This window comes from Elaeis guineensis, chromosome 7 (assembly GCF_000442705.2).
Source record: "Elaeis guineensis isolate ETL-2024a chromosome 7, EG11, whole genome shotgun sequence".
Taxonomy (NCBI): Eukaryota; Viridiplantae; Streptophyta; class Magnoliopsida; order Arecales; family Arecaceae; genus Elaeis; species Elaeis guineensis.
The window spans coordinates 2534398-2555225 of NC_025999.2; the positions used below are offsets into that span (position 1 = coordinate 2534398).

Consider the following 20828-nt stretch of genomic DNA (forward strand, 5'->3'; position numbering starts at 1 on the left):
CTTCATGCTATAGCTTCTGGAACTCTATAAAAAATTGTGTATATTGAAAGGAGTAGCTGCCTTTTTTTTGACATTAGCAGGTAAAAAGATGCAAGTTGCTAGGATAGTCTGAAAACAAGTCAGCTTTAAGGTCTGGGAGAAGAACAGAACCAGTGGGACGGATCAATTAAATTAAGAGCTCACAAAGTCATCACATTAATCCCCTCTTGCTTACTATATTCGTTTGCTCATGATTTACATGGAGAAAAGTTTACAATAAACTACATCTTTACATGGAGAAAAGTTTACAATAAACTATATAGCATCGAGCAGTAATGTGGCATTAACTTCAATGAAACATTTAGATTTACTTCAGATAGATGCATCATTAAAAGATGACTATTGTGCAAAAAGAAACTTTATTATTAGTGCAGAATGTCGTGTTCTAATTAGTAAGTTTTCTTCTCATGGACCTGATAGGTACTTAAAACTATTTCCCATTTTCACTTCATAAAATTTCACACCTTCACTCAGCCACATCAGCACATTACTTATGTAATACAATATAGACAACAATGCGCACACCATTTTATAATTGATCATGGTGGCAATGCAACATCAACAATCAATTCAATCAGAAAACACAAATCTCAGGGAAATTATAACAGATGTATGCTAGACAAAAATTTTCATCAACTTCTCAAAACAACATAAGGTTACACTATTTGGTATCAAAGATATAAAACATCCTCAGCGCCTCCCGTATTAAGTTATGACCACCGTAACACTCCCAATCAGGGATATTAATACAAAAACAAAAAGCTATAAAACATCCTCAGCGCCTTCCGTATTCAGTTATTACCACCATGCAACACTCCCAATCAGGGATATTAATACAGACACAGGGAAAAGAATCAATTAAATACTTGCTAACATTTGTTAAATATAAGATATCTTGTGAAAGTTGTAGTATGTCCCAGCACCACATCATGAGACCATCTTGAATGAGCTGTCACAAAAATCCAGTTCACTGGTGCACTCTTCGACAACCTTCCTTGGGGCCTTTGATTTTAACATCATTTCAGCATACTCATCTTCTGGGTTTGATAATGCCACGATTGCCCCCCCAGCTCCTATTGAAGCTTCTCCCTTGTGTATAACAACAGTCCTAATTACTATGTTCAGATCAAATGTCTGATTGTATGAGAAGAATCCAATGGATCCTGAGTAGACTCCTCTTGAGCAGCTCTCTAGAGAATCTAGAAGTTCCATTGATCTTAGCTTTGGTGCTCCAGTCATTGAGCCACCTGGAAAGGCAGCTCTAACACAATCAATAGGGCTTACATTTGATTTCCTCTTCCCCTGGATGGTACTGACCAAAGTGTGAACAGTCGCATATGACTCCACTTCCATTAGACGAGGCACATGAACACTGCCAGGTTCACAGACCCGACCAAGATCATTCCTTAGAAGGTCTACGATCATCAAATTTTCAGCCTGGTCTTTTTCACTATTAAAATGATATTTAAAGGGGAAAAAAAAAAGCCAACGTAAGCAGCTTATCTAAAACAGTAAAATTCAAAATTTATGCATTCATTGATGAAATGAAGAATCCTACATAAAATGAAAGGATATATGACATTACTGACGAGCACATTCTGCCAGCACTACAGTCCTTTCACGGCATGAGCAAGGTTCAAGAAGATAAGCTGATAGGCAAGAACATCTAGAGCGAAACAGTTATAATACCAAATTCATAGACAAAGGTATTGATGGACAGAGAATAATGTTCTTTCATTTAGGAACAAAAGGGTGGGTCAAATAATTCCTCTACACTTGGAATCTAACAAGTATCATATTAATAGAATGGCAAACAAGCTTATTGCATGGGAATAACAAATCTACTGCAGCTTGAGAAAAATGCTGTAAGCCTTCTGTACCTTTTAAGTTGATAGGATAACATCTGTCGTGGCACAAACAGTAATATTTGTTATGAGCCAAACTTGGTTTTTTCTCAGTGTATAAAAAAAAAGCAAAAAAAAAAAAGAGAAGATTTTGGGAATAGATAGAATTCTAGCTTTGTTGATATGAAACTTCTAGAAAAACTACTCATTGATGTATTGGCAAACTGAAGCAATAAGCTAAATGAAATCGATGTCCTCTATATCATAAAGCCTTAGAAAATGTTTCCAAGCTGCAGATGCAATCATATGCAATTTTAAAGAATAGTCACATTTTCATATTTGGAAAGATTTCCAAACCACCCCCCCACAACACACACAAGAGAGAGAGAAAGAGAGAGAGAGAGAGAGAGAGAGAGAATGATCAGTATGCTTACCTGTATTGCAGTTGTAATCTGAGATGTTCATCTTCCTCAGGTGTTCGTCCACGAGTTATAGTACCCTTAATAGGCTTTGCCTCCAGTACATCATTCCCATCCAATCGCAGAAACCTTTCAGGAGATGAACAGCATATGCATAGATTTTCCTTGGTAAAATTCAGCCAGGCAGCATATGGAGCTGGATTTTGACCTCTTAGATTAAGATAGAGTCTCAGAGCATCTATTTTGTCAACCCTCTTTCTCATTTGTGTTGTTAAACACAATTCATAACTTTCTCCATCCCTAATGAACTTCAGACACTTCTCAATGTCATCAATATATTGATTCTTTGATTTATCAACAACAAAGTTATCCTTATTTTGGTTAGAAGGTCTAGATGGTGACTTCTGTATGTTGAGCTTTTTAGCAGCCCTAGCTTTTAATCTGATAAGCCTCTTCTCGGTTTCAGCCATCCATGATATCTCTTTCAAGCTTTCACACGATCCCATTTTGGTATCAAAACTGTGTGTCTCATACAGGGACAGAATGTATACATCTCCATTCCAATGATCAATCACTACAAGGTTATCGCAAAGAAGAAGCAAGCATCTGGAGTCGTTGATTTGTGGCCGTTAGATGATGCGCCACATTCAACTTTAAGATTGTACCTGCTTGATTGATTAATCAGAGTTAATGCGTTTCAGTTGCAGTAACATAAAAGAAGTGGCAAGGAAATAAAAGAGATTGAAGGTACATTCGGAGGTTGAAGCAAAAACAAAAATTAGTTTCAAAGGACAGTATGCAGCCAAAATCAGGTACAAAAAATAAAGATTTCACCTGTCTATATAATCTTCCAGAAAATTCTTCAAATTGGCTAATAAATCAGCTGGAATTTTGTCATATTAAGAGATGAATCTGCTTAAGGTATAACCTACTAGGTATGGCTGATGTTTAGACTTTCAAGCCTTCCTCCATGTTAAGGATTCCTTAAGCATTCTACCATATTTTCATTCCCATCAGTTGACAAAATAATGCATCACGATACCTTGTATTTAATATAAATTTAAAGAGATAAGAACTTCACAGCAATGTTTATAACCCTATGACCCCATCTGACCCGCTGAAGTGGCCAGGTCATGGGTTACCAGTCTGACCACAGGTCAACAACTGGTGGACCAGGTCACAGCTTTTTTTTTTTGATCCCTATCCTCTGTACATCTTTAAAAAGGGATGGGGGTTCATTCCTTCCCAGTTCGAGGCAAAGGAGAGGAAAGGAAGAGGGAAGAAGAAAGGAAGGGAGAGAAGAGGAAGAGAAGGGAAGGCGAGGGAGGAAAATTTTTCTTGACTGCCAGCCCACATCCCAAACTAACAACAGAATGTATTCTTCTTCTCGGGTCCAGCCAGCAACAATGAGCTCCTACCGTCAAGGATCTGGCAACAGAAGGCTCCTCCTATGTACATCTAGCAACAAGGAGATCATCCATCATTGTTCCAAGGATGACAAGACGGTCCACCAATGAACCAGCAATGTTGATGCAATCTGCCAACAATCTGATAGCATCAATGTCGTATGGGGAGGTAAGATTCAGCAACAATCACCCCCCCTTCATGGATCTGGCATCGTCATTTTGCTATTTAATCGATCCGTAAAGAGTCACTTCCTCCTCTTCTTCTTTTTTTTTTTTTCTTTTCCTTTTTTTCAGACTTCAATCAACCAACTGGGCCAGTTCAACCTACCCAAATTGTGAAGTTCAACCATATGACCCACCAGATAAAATGGGTTTCTTAAAAATTTGGGTCTTGGGGTAGCCCAGAGCTCCCAGGTGGTGGTTTGGGTGGGTCGATCCCCCTGAGTCTTAGAGCATTGCTTCACAATGTAGGTCCACCACAAATGGAAGTTACCTATCTCATATATGCGAAACACATGCAAATTGCCACTGATATTTCATAATAAAGTTAAATAAACTTGATAAATAACTCAACTGTACAACCCAAGGAAGGCGGATCTGAAATCGAGATGTGTGCTGACCAGCCGGTGGTACAGCTCAGTGGAAGCCCATGCCGAATCGGACTGATACGAACCAACACGAGGAGAAGAAGGGAACTGAGGAGGAGAAAAAGAGAGAAAAAAGGGGAGGAGAGGGTGGCCGGAGGAGACGTTGACGGTGGCCACAGGCGGGCTGCTGGCACGCTTGGAGGGCTGCTAAGGCCTCTGCTTTTTCCATCAAACCTCGACTGAGAGAGAGAGACAGAGAGAAAGGGGGGAGAGAAAGAAAAAGAGGGAAGAAAAGTCGCCGGAGGGCCTCCAGATGGCCATCATGACTGTCGGATGACGCAATCGTGGCCTGCGGCGCCGTGAGCGTGAAATAGGACGATCACCCCTATTTCATGAGATTTTTTTTTTTTAAAACCCCGACTACAGTGACGCTGGCAATGGATTTACTAGTGGCCTTAGTGGGCCACCGCTGGCCTCCGACGGCGTCGTGCCCTATCTTCCTCCCCTCCTCTCTCTCTTCCTCTCTTCCCCTCTCCATCCTTCGATGTGCCGTTTTGCTCGGTTAAACCATCCCGGTTTGCCACCAAAATGGCTCAAAATGCCCTAAACCGTCCAATCGAGATGGTTCAGCGAACCTTAGTACAACCTATTTCTTAATGCATATAAAACACTTTATCTTGTTTCACATGCTTTCTTTGAGTGAAAGAAACACCATGTGGCTTTTTATGTACTAATAAATCTATCGATCAACAGTTTTTATGACTTAACCTCTTAAAAAATAGTCATTTTTTTGTGCTACAATTGTCCTCTCTTTCCTTTTCACCCTTCTTTCCTTTGTATTGGTTCTCATATATTAGTTATAAGTTATAACCATAAGCATAAGCAATGTTTGTTATGGTTATGATTATGGTATAAATGATGCAAGAGATGCAATGAAGAAATGATTTATGATTTGGTGATCCTAGAACTCATAATGAGCGAAATTTAACAAGTTGTTTCACCAAAAAAAAAGGGCATTATCAGATAGAAAAAACATGGCAATAACTTAAAACATACCCAATGAAGCCAATGAATCCACCGCAGAAGTCAAATGGCAACCCTTCATAATCCTTTTTGTCATAACAAAATGATTGTAGTTCCTGACAGAAATGTCACAATCAGAGAGAGTAATGGTTAAGAAAATAAACTTAAAATCATCAAGGTAGTCAAGAATATATTCATGACCTTCCACATCTTACCACTTTTATAGCATAATTCAAATAATGAAAAAAATTGCAAAATATAATGTATACCTTGTTCAGAAAATCAAATAGACCTTCTTTGAGAAATGTTGTATGCACTGACCCATAACCATCTTGAATTGATAAGTAACCTCCAAAATTGTTTGTTGTTTTCCTGCAATACAGTGTCCAATCCTATATCATCGCCTTGAAACATTTAATATAAGTTACAGTAACTTTTCAGAACACATGACATGCAACTAAGGCAAGTCTGGACCTGCTTGTGTGTCCAACTTCATGGCGAGTGTGTTCAGATATTTGATCAGAAAGCCTAAATGTTATTTGTTTCCATAAAGACCCCCCTTTACCACCCATGAAAGAAAAGCGTGCCCTGCTCTGAAAATAATAGATGTCACAACTTACAATCAACCTGGTTGACAAGGTTAACAAAAACCAAACTTCAAATAACAACAATCATAATACACGCATACATGCATACAAAGACACTTGGATTATCATATATATAAGTTAATAAAGAAAAATGTTCATTCAGTGTGTTCCTTTCCTAATTACTTACAAAAGCACAATTTTGTGGCAAAAGAGCCAACTTATCAGCACAAAAATAAAGATATGGGCTTGATGAGTGAACTGTAATTTAAAATTTCATATTAATGACAGTAATCAACCAAGAAACTTTTCATGACCTTCGTTTACATAGAACATACACTCATTGATATTAAGAAAAAAAAGGAACTAACATAATGGTAGTAAACTAATAATGGTTTCCATGAGTGCTTCTCTAGATGATCAGTTCAACGTTACCCACTAATCAAGAGGGATGCTTCTCTGTTTTTCACCTCAAAAGAAGAAGGTGAGGTGCAGCTAAAGAGTGAACTTACTGACAAAGTAACAAAAGAAAAACCATGTCTTTACATTTCAATTCAAGCAAATAATCTGAGACACCGCACAAGACTCCACAAAGATATAGAACAGTAACATAAGGAAATGTGTTGCACTTAGGCATAAGCCTTTTTACTTAAAATATCATTAATTTAGGAACTCTCAACTAATGGATATGCAACTTGTCAAAATCATCTCAAGTTCGCTACCTTGTCAAGTGATTACAATTTCTAAAAAGCATAAAATCCAAAGCATAAATTTTGGTAGAATGACGTAGACTAGAAAAGCCTCTGCTAGAATCATGCCAAGGTCAAAAGAATGGCACTAGAGAATCATGGCTGACCCCTGGGGAGACTAAATTGATAGCCAAGCATAAATAAGTGGGGGCAACTGACTCACAAGTACCCAAGGAGCTTGAAAGTGGCGTTAGACAGTGTCTAGGTAGCAGCGCATATGAAAATTCACCTAAAAAATAAATAAATAATAATCATATAGAGGATTTCAGAATGAGACCAGTTTCATCGCATTCATCATTGAGTAAGCATTCCAACGCAAGTTGAATCGCGTCACTTGAGGGTTGGATGATATTAAGGCTTCAAAAGTGGAGGTCGGTTCAGTGCAGTCCAATGCTATAAATTGAAGGCCAGAACTTACCATCATAAGGCAATTGATAGTGACAAGACCACCATCAGTACAGTTCTTCATTCATTCATTGAATGATGAATGACTACAAGTGAAGGAGATACATGATTTAAATAATCAAAGGTCCAATATTTCACAATTGTATCTAGCATAACTGGAAAAGTGGAAACAGAGTAAGTAAAATTTGATCATCATGAACCAATCCAAAATCATTGGAGACTAAACCAATCAATAGTTCCCAACCATGGGTTGAATGAAATCTGATCCACATACCAATAACTACAAGAATAAAAAAAAAGCTTTTATTGTGTCATTTAAGTTATAGAAAAATTCCTGAATCCAATTATTAAGAATGACAAATTCTTCAATATCTAGAATAAAATAACCACTTAGCATAACGAAAGAAAGTCAGAGTCCGCTACAAGTTACCAGACAGCAGTTACTATCCCATCCGATCATCGCCTGCAATAAATAGGTCACCATCTGTTAGATTTTAGCATCCAAATTGCCCTTAAGGTGCAAGGTTTGTTTCTAGAAACTTGCGTTGCAAATTTCTCAAGTCCTAGTCAAGTTCTATGGGATCTATAAATTTCTACCAATATGAGAGCCCTAGAATAATATAAATAATCTTTGTACCAAGGTTTTCAGAACCATCCCGAATCAGGTGGTTTAGAACGTGTCGAATTGGACCGGTGGGGAACTAGACGGTTCTGGCTTGGAAAGTGGCACACACTAGCATCAAGGGAGAAAGAGAGGGAAAGAGAGGAAGAGAGGGAGGAGGAGAGGGAGAGAGAACAAATGCCGTTGGAGGCCAGCGGTGGCCTGCTACGGCCGTCGGAGGACTGCGGAAGCCTCCGCGGCTCGACCATCACCCGTAGGACTTTTAAACGAGCAAGAAAGAGAGAGGGGGAAGCGACGTACCGAAGGAAAGCGTAGCCAGTGGAGGGGCCACCAGAACTTGTCGGGTGGCCGTTGGGGCCACCGGGCGGTAAAAACCGCAAGGGTGGAGCCGCGGTCGGAGAATCGCCTTTTTTTAAAAAGGACAATGAATAGTGAAACCGACACTTGATTTGCCTACTTCACTTAACTTTTTTTTTAAAAAAATTCAAAAACAGTGAAGCCAGCAAACCAATTGCCGGCTTCACGTTGTTTCATATTTTAAAAAAAAAACTACCACGACGCTGCGCGCGTGGATTGCGCCGTCCGGCGGCCAACCAGAGGCCGTCCGACAGCCTCTCCGATGGCTTTCCCTCCCTCCTTTTCTTTCTTCCCCCTCCCTCTCTCTCTATTTCTCTCTTTCTCTCTTTTTCTCCTCTCAGTTCGCTTCCTTTCCCTGTATCGGTTCGCGCCATTCCGATCCGGTATGGACCCATACTGCCGGCCGGCCAGCATGGATTCTGGTACCGGATCCGCGAAACTTGCTTTCTATCCCCCTTATTTTTGAATTGTAATAAATACTGAGAATTGAACTGAAGCTTCTCGGTTCTCTTTTTGAGAGTTCATGGTGGTGTGACTCTGTCTCGCTGTGGTGTTGACTCCATAGCAGCCTTCATGTGACTTGAAGGCTCTTCTTCTTCTAGTGCAACTCTGGAAAGTCCCGCATGAAGCTAGTGCAACATCAGTTGAAACATCAGAAGCCCAAGTAAAACCGGTGAGAATATGGTTGGATCGAGAGATTTGGTTGGTGCAATCCAACTAGCCTAGATTAGCTTGCTTATAAACCTTCTTTTCTCCATCCTATCCAGTTCAAATTTAGATTCAAACCCTTCTAGTTCTAGTTGTAATTATTTTTCGATCAAAAGTATTATAAAAGTAAAAATATTGTTTTACTTTCCACAATTATATAAAACGCTAAGACTTGTTCGAGATAGGAGAGGCCTTGTTCAATCACTGCCAGGTTCATCCTGGCAGTATTTGCAACACATTTGTCTTCTACTTTCAGGCATCTTTGACCTATCTCTTCCAAAACCCAATTAGGTTCACCCTTTTGCCTCCATGCTTCCACCCTGACCTCACACAGCTGGATCCCCGGTCCTCTCATTCTCATCTGCATCATACAAAGAATCGCATCACCAATTCAGTTTAGTCCATATTGATCCTACTTTGCTGGTTGCTCAATTAACAGAGGCCTGGTCTATTGAAATCTCACTTATACTCGAACATCGTTAATTGCTTCAACCAAACTATTTTCAAGTCTTCACCTTCTTTACCCCTCAAGGACATATAATAAGATCCCTCATGGCCCATTCTTCTAGACCCAGAGTAACAGCATAGACCATCTCATATGCTTTCCTCTCTTTATAACTGTAGGTGGTATCCAAAACCTTTCCATGCTGTAGCAATTTCTAAACAAACCATACTTGTTTTACCATGCATCCACCACAAAATCTCCACTTTAGCTGCCAGCATCCTATGACCATGGCCCACAGTTTGCTTAATAACCATCTTGAGTATTTCTTCAACAGTCAAGAAAGTCAAGGCATGAAAGACAGGAGAACATGATAGAAATAAATAAATTCAGAATATAAAGTTAAAGAACACAAAGGTGAAACATGTAAATACTTGGAAGAATTTTTAAGATTATGTTTTTTGTCTTCAACAAACATTGAATGAACTGCACCCATATTAGAAGGCAACAATGTAGTGTTGCTACTATATCAACTTTATAAAGTTCAGAATTGCATGTTTCAGTCCATAAATTTAGATGATGTTTCAAATAATGAAGAGAATCATGGGGAGTTTCAACAGTTACTGGAGTACTATCCTAGGTTTTATCAGCACATACATTAGAAAACATCAAAGCAAACAAAATATCTTGGCAAAGACAATCACCTAACATATTAACCATACCTGATCCTTTGAGGAGCTATCTAACCAAAATGTGTCTTCAGCATGTTCATCTCCAAACAGCTGATGGAAAATGTTTTCTGACCCACCTACCTGACTTGCTAAGCCCTCAATCTTCTTCCATTGCATTCTTACATACTTTACCTCCATGCTTTTAAATGCAAAAATTGGAGGTTTGCACATATCTAAGTGGTGTGTCATGTCTGATTTGTTAAGTAATATCTTGCTCCTGGGAAATTCTGATGATTGACATGCATGAGACACCTGCATCACGTCAGTGATAAAAAATAATCTAAAATAAGCAAGAATTACTGAGTTAAGCCGATGTTTATATAAGTAAATATATTGATTTATAATAGTGAGGTAAATCAAGTTAAAAATACCAGCCTATCTGTGTTAGGCTAGTTGCAGCATCCAGCACTAGCATCTATTAAATTCCTTTTTAAATTTTTTAATCAAAAAGAGATCTTATGTCCTTTTCTTTTTCCTATTTTTATTTTTTATTACAGCATGACACATGCCACAGGATGGCACACCCTATACTAGCTGCACTTAAAATTTGTTATCAAGTATAATAATTGTAAAAGGTGGAAATTTGTTATTAAGTATAATAATTGTAAAAAGCTGAAATTAAAATAGAATAATGGTGAAACTTTACAATATATAAGGCAAGAATAACGTACTAAAAACATTTGCTGTTTACCACTATTGTGAACCTTTCTTTCATGAAGCAGTGACGTCCTCAACCCATGGTCAATTGTCATCTTTTTGAAGTTCTTAAATATTTGCCTTCCATGAGAAGTAGCAATACTCTCAGGATGAAACTGAAAACCAAAACAGCAATTAGATGATGAATTTGAATGAAGATCAGATGTTAAAAAACAAGTTAATACAGGGTACCTGCACACCATAATGAGGCTGGTTAGAGTGCATGACCCCCATAAGTACTTTTGTGCTCTTTAAGCCATTAACATTGTTGTTAATAGTGGATATTCCTTTATCCTTTACCTTACCATCTAAAAAACCTATTGGTTGTAGAGTCGCTTTATCCCCAAAAGAACCAAGGATAATATCAGATTGTTGGGTTCCCAGGAAAGAAAGTGTATGCACAGAAGTAGTCCATGCTATGGGAATAAGTTCCTCAGGAAGTGAGTCTGCATCGATTACAAGTGAATGATACCTCACAACCTGCAATTTAATAAAGTTTCAGTTTAGATGCGATAGAGCAAGTCCATGGTTGCAGTAACTAGAGATGAGAAAAAAGAAATTCTTGTTTCTAATTTGATAGATATGCAAATGATATTGTGGATTTCCAAAAGGAAAATGTTGCAAAGCATGCACACATCATGAACTAGACTAAGAGCATAGTAACTCATAGAAAGATACACGGACTTGAAACAATAATACAACAAAATAATTGACTACAAAAATCATGGTACATAGTGTCGAGGTTCTTGATATGTGTGGAAATGGACTCACCTTAAAACCAGATTCCATTCCTGATGGAATTTCTTTGAAAAGATCACATCCTGTGTGATCAATTTCACTGAAGAAACAAGAAATTAGTTAATAAATACCGCAATAGATCCAAAGTGCATGCTAATATTCTAGGAAAAACAACTAAGCTGAGTTTTAATTAATGGAAGCTAACCCCAAATATGTGGACCACTTATAGTGAAACAGTAAAGAATTTACTTAAACTAAGAAGATGTTTGACTACTCTAAGAAATTTAATCTCCGCAAAATACAAATTATGTTAGAACATTGGAGAGTTAACCTGAGGCGTCCGTGAATTGGTTCAAGGGCATGGACAATTTTAGCACCATGTACAAATCCCAAGGCCTGTGATAGTTGGAATTAATGGAAAAAGAATAATTAAAAAATAAAACAGTGATCGAATCAAGTAATACAGATAAACACTATCTTAAAGATCACCAGAATGTTATAGCAAAACCTGGTGGCCAAGACAAACACCCAAGATTGGAATATCCTTGCACTCACTAAGTATTTTAAGGCATATTCCTGTAAAACCATAAAATTCTCCAATTTACCAATTAAACAATCTTAGGTTAGTCGATGGAACTTTGACAACTACCAAGTACAGAAGAAAACTGCATGTGGAAGAAATCACATGAATTTACCACTAACCTACATCTTTATGACATGTTGGAGATCCTGGTCCAGGAGATATGACAATATTATCGAAAGCCTTCTCAATATACAAGCAATGGTATATGTATTCCCATGTCCATTCATCATTATGAACCACCATAGGAGGCACTGAGCAATAAAGTAAACAATTATTGAATGGCAAGCAAGAAGAGGAATGTTGTTAAGTGTGAAAAGTGGAAATGGACATGAAATTAATAATTCATGTGACAGAAACAACTTGTGCTTCATACTTTTAGTTTTAGTACAATGAATTTGATATACCTAGCAATAAACATAAGCCACAAGCTTTATCCATTTATTTGAGATTAATTATATTGTTTACTTATTTGTTTTTGCAAAGTGTATATCTTCAATCAACAGCCATTCTTGAGTCCCACTTGATGATCTCCAAAAAGTTCTCATATGTCCACCTCATAACACCTTCATATGACTTCCAGCCCCACAACATACAAGTGTCTCCTTCATACTTTCATCCAAGGAATGCCGTACCAGACTGAAACGCCCGGTACGGGGCGTACCAAACCGGACCGGCGGCCAGCCGATCCGATTCAGCCATTTTTTTCGAAAAATACCCGAACCGCACCGAACCGGACGGTTCGGCACAGTTCGAAGCCATACCGCTTAAAATCGGACGGTATGGCTCGATTCGGTACAATTCGACGTTGAATGAAACCGTACCGACAATGCCATGTGGGTGTGGGGGGTGTGGGGGGGGGTAGTGGGGCTTGGGCTGTCATTTAGTGGCAGCCCAGATGCTTTCTCTGAGAGAAACCCGAGAGCTCTCTCAGAGAACTCTCGAGCTCTCAGGCACTCGACGACACGAGCCGAAAAATTAGAAAAAAGAGAAAAAATTCTGTCAAATTGCAGCACTGGTTCAAGGAGATGCTGATTTTTGATCAAAAGTAAGGTAATATATTGTTCTTTTAATAAATATTTTATTTTGTTATATTTTTGTGGCTAAAAAAAGGACAAGAACGAAGAAGTAAGAAAATAAAAAAAATCATGTCAAAATTTTGTGATTTTGGTATGATTTGATCATATATGATAGATCTTTAGAAGATCTATATGATGACACTAAAATTATTGATTTTATTAATTATATATTTTTTAAATATAGACATATTTATTCATAAAAAATTATTAAAAAAATAAATTCAAAAAAATATAAATTAGAGATTCAGAATCATGTTTAGAATGATTCAAGCTACTTGAATCTAACTTCGAATTTTTTTAAAATTTTTAAAATTTAAAAATATTTTTATAATTATTTAAATAATAAAAAAGTTATCAAATAAAAAATATGTAAAATTAATATTATATTTTAGTTAATTCAAAAATATTATTTGAAGCATATAATATATTTTTTTGAATTTATGAGTTTTAAAATTATTATTAAATTTTTTTGAATTTATATATAATATTTTTTAATAATTATTAAACTACCGTATTTTGTTATACTTGCAGAAATGAGTAACAAGAAAGATTCAGAGCGTGACATTGATTGGATCATTAATTATATATATTTTTTTAAATATATATTTATTCGTAAAAATTATTAAAATAATAAATTTAAAAAATATAAAATCAGAGATTCAGAATCCTGTTTAGAATAATTCAAGCTACTTAAATCTAACCTCCAATTTTTTTTGAGATTTTTAAAATTAAAAAATATTTTTAAATTATTTAAATAATAAAAAATATTATTAAATAAAAAATATATAAAATTAGTATTATATTTTAGTTAATTCAAAAATATTATTTGAAGTATTTAACATATTTTTTGAATTTATGAGTTTTAAAATTATTATTAAATTTTTTTAAAATTTATATATAATATTTTTTTAATAATTATTTAACTGTCGTGTTTTGTTATACTTAAGAAATGAATAAGAAGAAAGATTCAGCACATAACATTGATTGGGATCATGATGAGATGTTCTTGGCTCGACATCATTAAAAATATAAATGGTGCAACACAGAGTTTAAGAGAGAGGGATGACTAAGTTGAAGCAGCACCTGATTGATGGTTATCCTGATATATCCATGTGTCAGAAATATCCACAGGAGATCCGACAGTTGATGAAGAAGCACTTCGCTAATTCGAAAGCAATAAAGAAAAGAGCAAAGCAGAAGAGGGCGAAAGTAGACCGTCGAGCTGCAGAGCCACCTTCTTATACTCTAAAGAGTCAAAGAGGCTTCCGCTCCAAATGATGAGAAGGCACAGTTTGAGGCTACCATTCAGACGAGCTTAGATAATCAGTACCGACAGGAAGAGATGGCCAGACATAGAGAGCGATTTGGACCATCATGCTACGAATCAGGGTCTGAATCAGTGATCAGTAGGGGAGAATTCGAGTTCAGAAAGACTACCTCAGTTAGAGAGCCCGATGGTAAAGGGAACAGACACAGCATTTCATCTTTGTTGAGAGTTTTTGGCAGTAGGAGGAGGTCCTCCAGAGATATTCCAGCAGGAACCACCATCCATGATTTGAATCCACATGCTTTTTCCAGCAAAGATTCAAAGCAGCAAAGGATTGACACTGGTGAAAAAAGATAAGAAGAAGGATATGTGGTGAGCTATTGGATCATGGTTTCATTTCAGTCATATTCCAGCAAATACAGCAGGCAATCCTTACTATTGATCTGTCATTTCAATCATAGAGACTGTCGGCCAGGGTGTAGATCTGCCAGGACCTAAAGATATCTATGGTCAGCTTCTTGATAGTAAGAAGAAGGATCTGCAGAGATGGATTGCTTCTTATAAGAATAAATGGCCCACATACGGACTGACAGTGATGTATGATGGTTGGATCGATCCTACTAGATGGAGCATCATTAATTTTTTAACATACCGTGATGGAAAAATATTTTTCACAAAATAATTGATGCTTCAGATAAGATGCACGATGCCGCATATATCCTTGGTTGTTGGAGGAGTTGATTGATTCAGTGGATGAGCAGTATGTCGTGCAAGTCATTACAAATAATGAACCATAATATAAGACTGTCGAAGAGTTGCTGATGGAGCAGCGATCGCAGATATACTGGACCCATGTGCTGCACATTGTATTGATCTTATATTGATGGATTTGGAAAGATTCGTAGGGCGCAGTAGGTAGTGGAGATTGCCCAGACTATTACTAGATTCATCTATAATCACACATGAGTCCTTTCATTGATGCGGACGTATACTGGAAGGGAGATCTTAAGATTGGATATCACATAATTTGCTACCAACTACATAGCACTTGATAGTTTTCTTCAGAAAAAAGCAACCTTAAGTCAGATGTTTGTTAGTATCGAGTGGCAGGAGAGCAGATATGCGAGGACCGACACTGATAGAAGTCATGTGGAGAACTTGATGACGAATCAGTCATTCTGACAGCAGGTTGAGAAGATAGTGAAGGCTATTAAGCCATTATACAAGGTGCCTCACGCTGTGGATAGTGAAAGATACCCCCAGGTGGGCTTCTTATATTACATGATGGAGAGGGCAAAGAAACAGATCAGTGAGAATGATTCGAAGCATGTTCAAGGATTCATTAACATCATTGAGCACCGTTGGGACTATCAGATGGATAGAGATTTGCATCTAACCAGTAAGCACGGATTCAAGAATATTTTAAAATATTTTTTTTCTTATACTTATAAAAGTGTATTTAATCAATTATGAAATTTATCTGTAACTTACTATTTGAATTCGAGATTCCAATACACCATTCCTGAGATAGATATGGATAACGAGCTTCTTGCTGCTCTTCGTAATGTGATATATAAGATGATGCCCGATCCAGAAATCGCATCCTTGTATCTGCAAGGGTATGCTAGTTTAAAACAGATGTAATTATTTAACTAAATTCGATCTGTACTCAACGATATATTTATAAATTTAATAAATATATTTTTTTATAGACGAAACAGTTAGAGAAAGATCAGACAGCTTTGGAGTCCCATCAACTGTCGTAAGCAAAAAGCAGATCAATCCAGATAAATTACATATCAATAATGAGCAGCTTAGATTGACATCAAATGTCTAATAATATCATGAAATTTGATATGTAATTTTGCTTTTGTAGCTGAATGGTGGATTCATTTTGAAATGTCCGCAGAACATTTGAGAGGTGTGGCTGTCCGCATTCTTTTCCAGACCGTCTCTACTAGTGGCTGCGAGCATAATTGATCGACTTTCGTCCTTATCCATAGTAAACAGAGAAATCATCTGATACAAAAGTGCCTCAATGATCTTGTATATGTTCACTATAATCTGAGATTGAAGCTAAAATGCATTCAGAAAGAAGTACAACTGAAGTACACTGATCCGACACTAGATGATTATGCTGACGAAGATGACTATCCGATCATCAGATGGTTTGCAGGTCAGTAACAAGAGCCAGAGCTTGATGAGTCAGGGTCCCCTCCATGATCAGCCAGTGTGATAGATAGAGAGATCAGGTGGATCCAGGGCAATGGGCAAAAAAAAAATATTTCACATAAGGTTTCAACTGATCAGCCACAGCTTGAGGGGACACAGAGGACTCATTCATCACATGACTCGATGTCCGATACATCCTCGCAGAGGTTTGAGCGAGAAATATTTAAACGAGGTCGGTGGTCAGCAACAAGACATCTATCCTTCTAATCATAGGAAACTCAGTTACAGAGGGACACAAAAAGAGAAAAAAAAAGACAGTTGTACGTGCATCACTCTCGAGAGTACAGGAACTATCTGGCTCAGATTCGGAGATCAGAGAGAGTGATGATGATACAGTAGTAGTAGTAGTCATGAATCTGATGATCAGAAAAAAGCTGGAGGACAGAAGACCATGCTTATGAGACACAGTCGCAGGATGATATTCGATTCACCGATGAGTCCCAGTTTACACATACCACACAAGATAGGGACCATGGTGCACGAGTCGATAAAGACTGTGGGGAGCCAATTTCATATAAATGACAGGCTTCTAGAGGTCATCCAGCATACGATGCAGCTGCAGACGATCTTGCACGTAAAGTAAGATCCATAGATGTATCTAGATCATTATCGCATTATAGATCCTATTACCCGCAGTCACCTTATGATCCATATGAATATGGTGCATCCGAGGCATCGTCTTCTAGTAGTTACTACTCTATGCAGTCTAGAGCATCTTACGTATCAAATTTTGCTATCGACATATTTGGATGGACTCTCCATAACCATACTATCATCCCAAAGATACTTCTTCGAACCAGAGTTTGAGTAAGAGATTTGAGATGTCTTACAATCCAAAGAAGATGCCTTATGAGATGAATATTTAGGAGTACAATACTTCTTGATTAGAGGGATGGACTGATGTTTCTCCAGACTATGCCAATGATCCAGATATCTACGAACGTCACAGACACTCGACGAGATATTAAATATAGAGCAGATCTTGAGGTTAGTACATCATTTTTTTGCTTTGTACTTTAAAAGTTTAGATACATTTTAATGCACATTTATATATTTTCTTTTTAATTTTAGGATGATAGATTGTAATATAATATAAATAAATATATATTTAAAATTTTGGATCAAGATTCTCTGTGCCGCTATTGAACTAAAAAATTGAATCCAAATATTCAATAATATGCAATATAATGTAATTTTAGGATTATAATTATGAATTAATAACTTGGAGATCCAAAAAAAAATGAAACAAAATAAAAAAAAATTATACTGATGCTGAACTGGTATGCCGGAGCGTACCGTATGTCGGTACGGTATGGTATCGGTATCATATCATATCGATCCAGTGCTGGTACAGGCACCGATATCGGTACAACAGACTTTGCTTTCATCACCTGTTACCAAATCATCTCAACCTAGGATATCATGTTCATATCAAAAATATTGAACACTAATGCTTGTTAAGTATGGCCGAATCCTTTTCTTTTTTATATGCTATAATTTTGACCTTTTTGAACAAAACACAATCCAGATGCTTCATGAATGTGGCAAGATACAATTCCAAATGCCTCCAAGGATGAGGAGCACTTCCTTTCCTTATTTCTCTTCCTTTCTTATTTATAAATGATAACATTTTAACAATGAAGATGTATTATTAAATTTTAGGGCTTGTTATGTTGATGTTATTATGATGGAGTATGGACTGCATTGTTGTGATAACCCAATATGCAATATGGGTGGCTTTCCACATATATGTAAAAAATATATGCATATGGGTCATGTTTTAGCTATGCAATATCCTGTCATTCGCAAGATTTTCCATGTCATTATATTTGCATTATGCCATACCCATATCCTGCATTTGTGTCCATGTGCCATATATGTCAAGTGGTTTTCAACAATTCATACTTGATCACACACTTCTGTTCATTATTAATTTCTAACTTTGACTTGTCCATCCAAGTTAAATCTAAGGTGTACAAAACCTGTACTGGTTATTCACTATGTACAATTCTAACCCAATAGTACAAAACATAGCATTGATAATAACATCACTATGTAGACTAACACTCTGTTATGCTTGTCATCCAGCTCTGAAAACACTTTTCCACGGGAAGAAAATAAAAGAACAATGAGAATAATTCACATTCAAAATCACGGTTTTGATGAAGACTAAATGTTAGACAATATGTAAAATAATCCTGCTATAGTCCTTGCAAACCTTCATTCGCAGATCCAAACCCTTGTTCTCCCTTAGATATGCCCATAATCCAATTCTCTCTTTTACTACAACTCAAGCCAGCTCCCAAACAAGCAAATGTCAACACATATAATAGAATAGTTCGACTATTTTGAAATAAAATTTGATTATGAAATCCTAAAACTACAAAATCATATAGCACGGAGCAAATCTTGATTCAAGAACTACCGCGGGCATCATGGAAATAAATAATTGCCATCAAGAAAGCCAAATCAAGAGAAAAAAGAAAGGAAAGAAACAATTTTTGCACAGAGACTATGAAACTGAGTCGATCACTTTGGATTCCATGATTCAAGAGAGCACGCTAGTATTAACAAAAAAAAAAAAGCGATCGGGAGCGAGGGGAGAGCTCATCTCACCGCCATTAACAACCGAGAGTTCTTGATATATGTTGTAGGTGTAGCTGTCATAGTTGTCGATCAACAGCGTCCGCACGACCTCCTCCTTCAAGATCTCCTCCTCGTCGTCATCTTTCCGACGACGCTCCAGCCCTCCACCATAGCCGCGCCGCCGGGCCATCACCAGCGGCCGGAAGGCTCGGGCGGCGGCCTCGGGATTCGGGGCGAGGGAGCGAGGGGCGGACCCCGAGGACAGCGAAGGCCGCGGCGCGAGGCCCCGCGGGTGGGCTCTGGAGCTCAGGCCCCACGAGGTGGAGGAGGAGGAGGAGGAGGGCGATGACCGGATCCCGCAACTCGTTCCCATCGTTCGCTTCGGGTTCTTGTCCCTTCAAACTGTTGGGAATATATATACGCGAGAAGTTGGAGCGGAGGCGGTGAGGAGCGCGAGGCGGCTCTCTCCCCGTGGCCCGTTCATTGAGATGGGGTTCCGGTGTCCGTGCAGGGAATGTATTGTTATCGTGGAGCCAAGATAGAGACAAGAGTCGGATCGTGTTACCTTAATCCGGAAGCGTTTCTAGCCACTCTAGGGCAAGCGTCAGCCGCGCTGAACAGCGAAGAATCATTCCTTTGGTAGAGAATTAGGAAAATGGTTGAACATCACCGAGAATGGCACCGCAAAAAACACTCATCGACCGTGGCCTGGCCCTGAGCCTCAACTATAATTTACGATTTTTCCCAACGAGTGAAGTGCCTGTTGGGGCTATTTGTTGCAGTCGAGGACCGAAAAAAATATACATTACATTAGTGATATCAAATTTATAATAAATTAATAAAAATTTTTATATTTCATCGATTGTCATATATTACATTAATTTCAATGAATAATACTCCACACTATTCTTATATATTTTATCTATTTTTAATTTTGTCACGCCCCCGATCCGCGATTTGAATCGAGGGTCATGGCAACCGCCGCATACTCATAGAAAATTTTTTCCATAAGCATGCAAGGCATCTCATCATGATATCTTCCACATAAAGTTAAATCATTTTTTTAAAATTTTTAACAAATCCAAACCTTAGTTCAAATAACAAATCAAAACTTAGTGTTCAAAGAAAAATAATTGTCTGACAACGTCAACACTAAAGAAAATAAAAGTCTTGAATCAATTCTGAGAAAATCCTAAATTAATTGAGCTAACTTCATCTCTAACCACTCTCCCAACCGAAATCCCGCATCACGCTAATTTTCTGGATCTATAAGAAAAACATAAAACTCATCATGAGCTAAACAGCCCAGTAAGCAATGTATACTTTTAACTGAATAAATCAGGCAAATAATACTATACATATCGATTTACTGATAATAACAAAATCAATATGTAATTTCATGAAATCATAATCATACTATCAATCATATATAAAATTTAATTCATCATAACTTCAAATTATGCTTTTCATCTTAAATTCATCAATTTCTTAAGTTCTTCTTACCAACCATGACTATGACCACATTATTCCTGTGGCAGGGTCATAATACCGCGTATCTGCTTGCGGTGGGCTGCAAATCAGCTGGCAGCCAAGTCCTTTGGAACCGCTGGTCTCGCTGACGACATAAACCCTCAGGACAGTCAATTGCCAACGTATATACCCCTATTGGCGGGGTTCTCAACACAGTCAGGTTGTCAAATTCATATTGTCTTTCAATTCATATATTATTTTTAA

The 20828-nt window shown here is 37.6% G+C and overlaps 1 protein-coding gene across 1 annotated transcript; it reads right to left on the minus strand.

The window, feature by feature from the left end:
- Window positions 1–655: 655 nt before the first annotated feature.
- On the minus strand, window positions 656–19545 carry LOC105049360 (probable aminodeoxychorismate synthase, chloroplastic). The gene is given in 14 exon segments (XM_073260173.1): window positions 656–1489; window positions 2318–2891; window positions 2894–2967; window positions 5352–5434; window positions 5588–5690; window positions 5793–5911; window positions 9908–10168; window positions 10588–10728; window positions 10805–11092; window positions 11384–11450; window positions 11682–11746; window positions 11859–11926; window positions 12053–12184; window positions 19125–19545. Coding segments are annotated over 14 exon segments (2841 nt in total). The 5' UTR covers window positions 19468–19545; the 3' UTR covers window positions 656–966.
- Between the last annotated feature and the right edge of the window lie 1283 nt (window positions 19546–20828).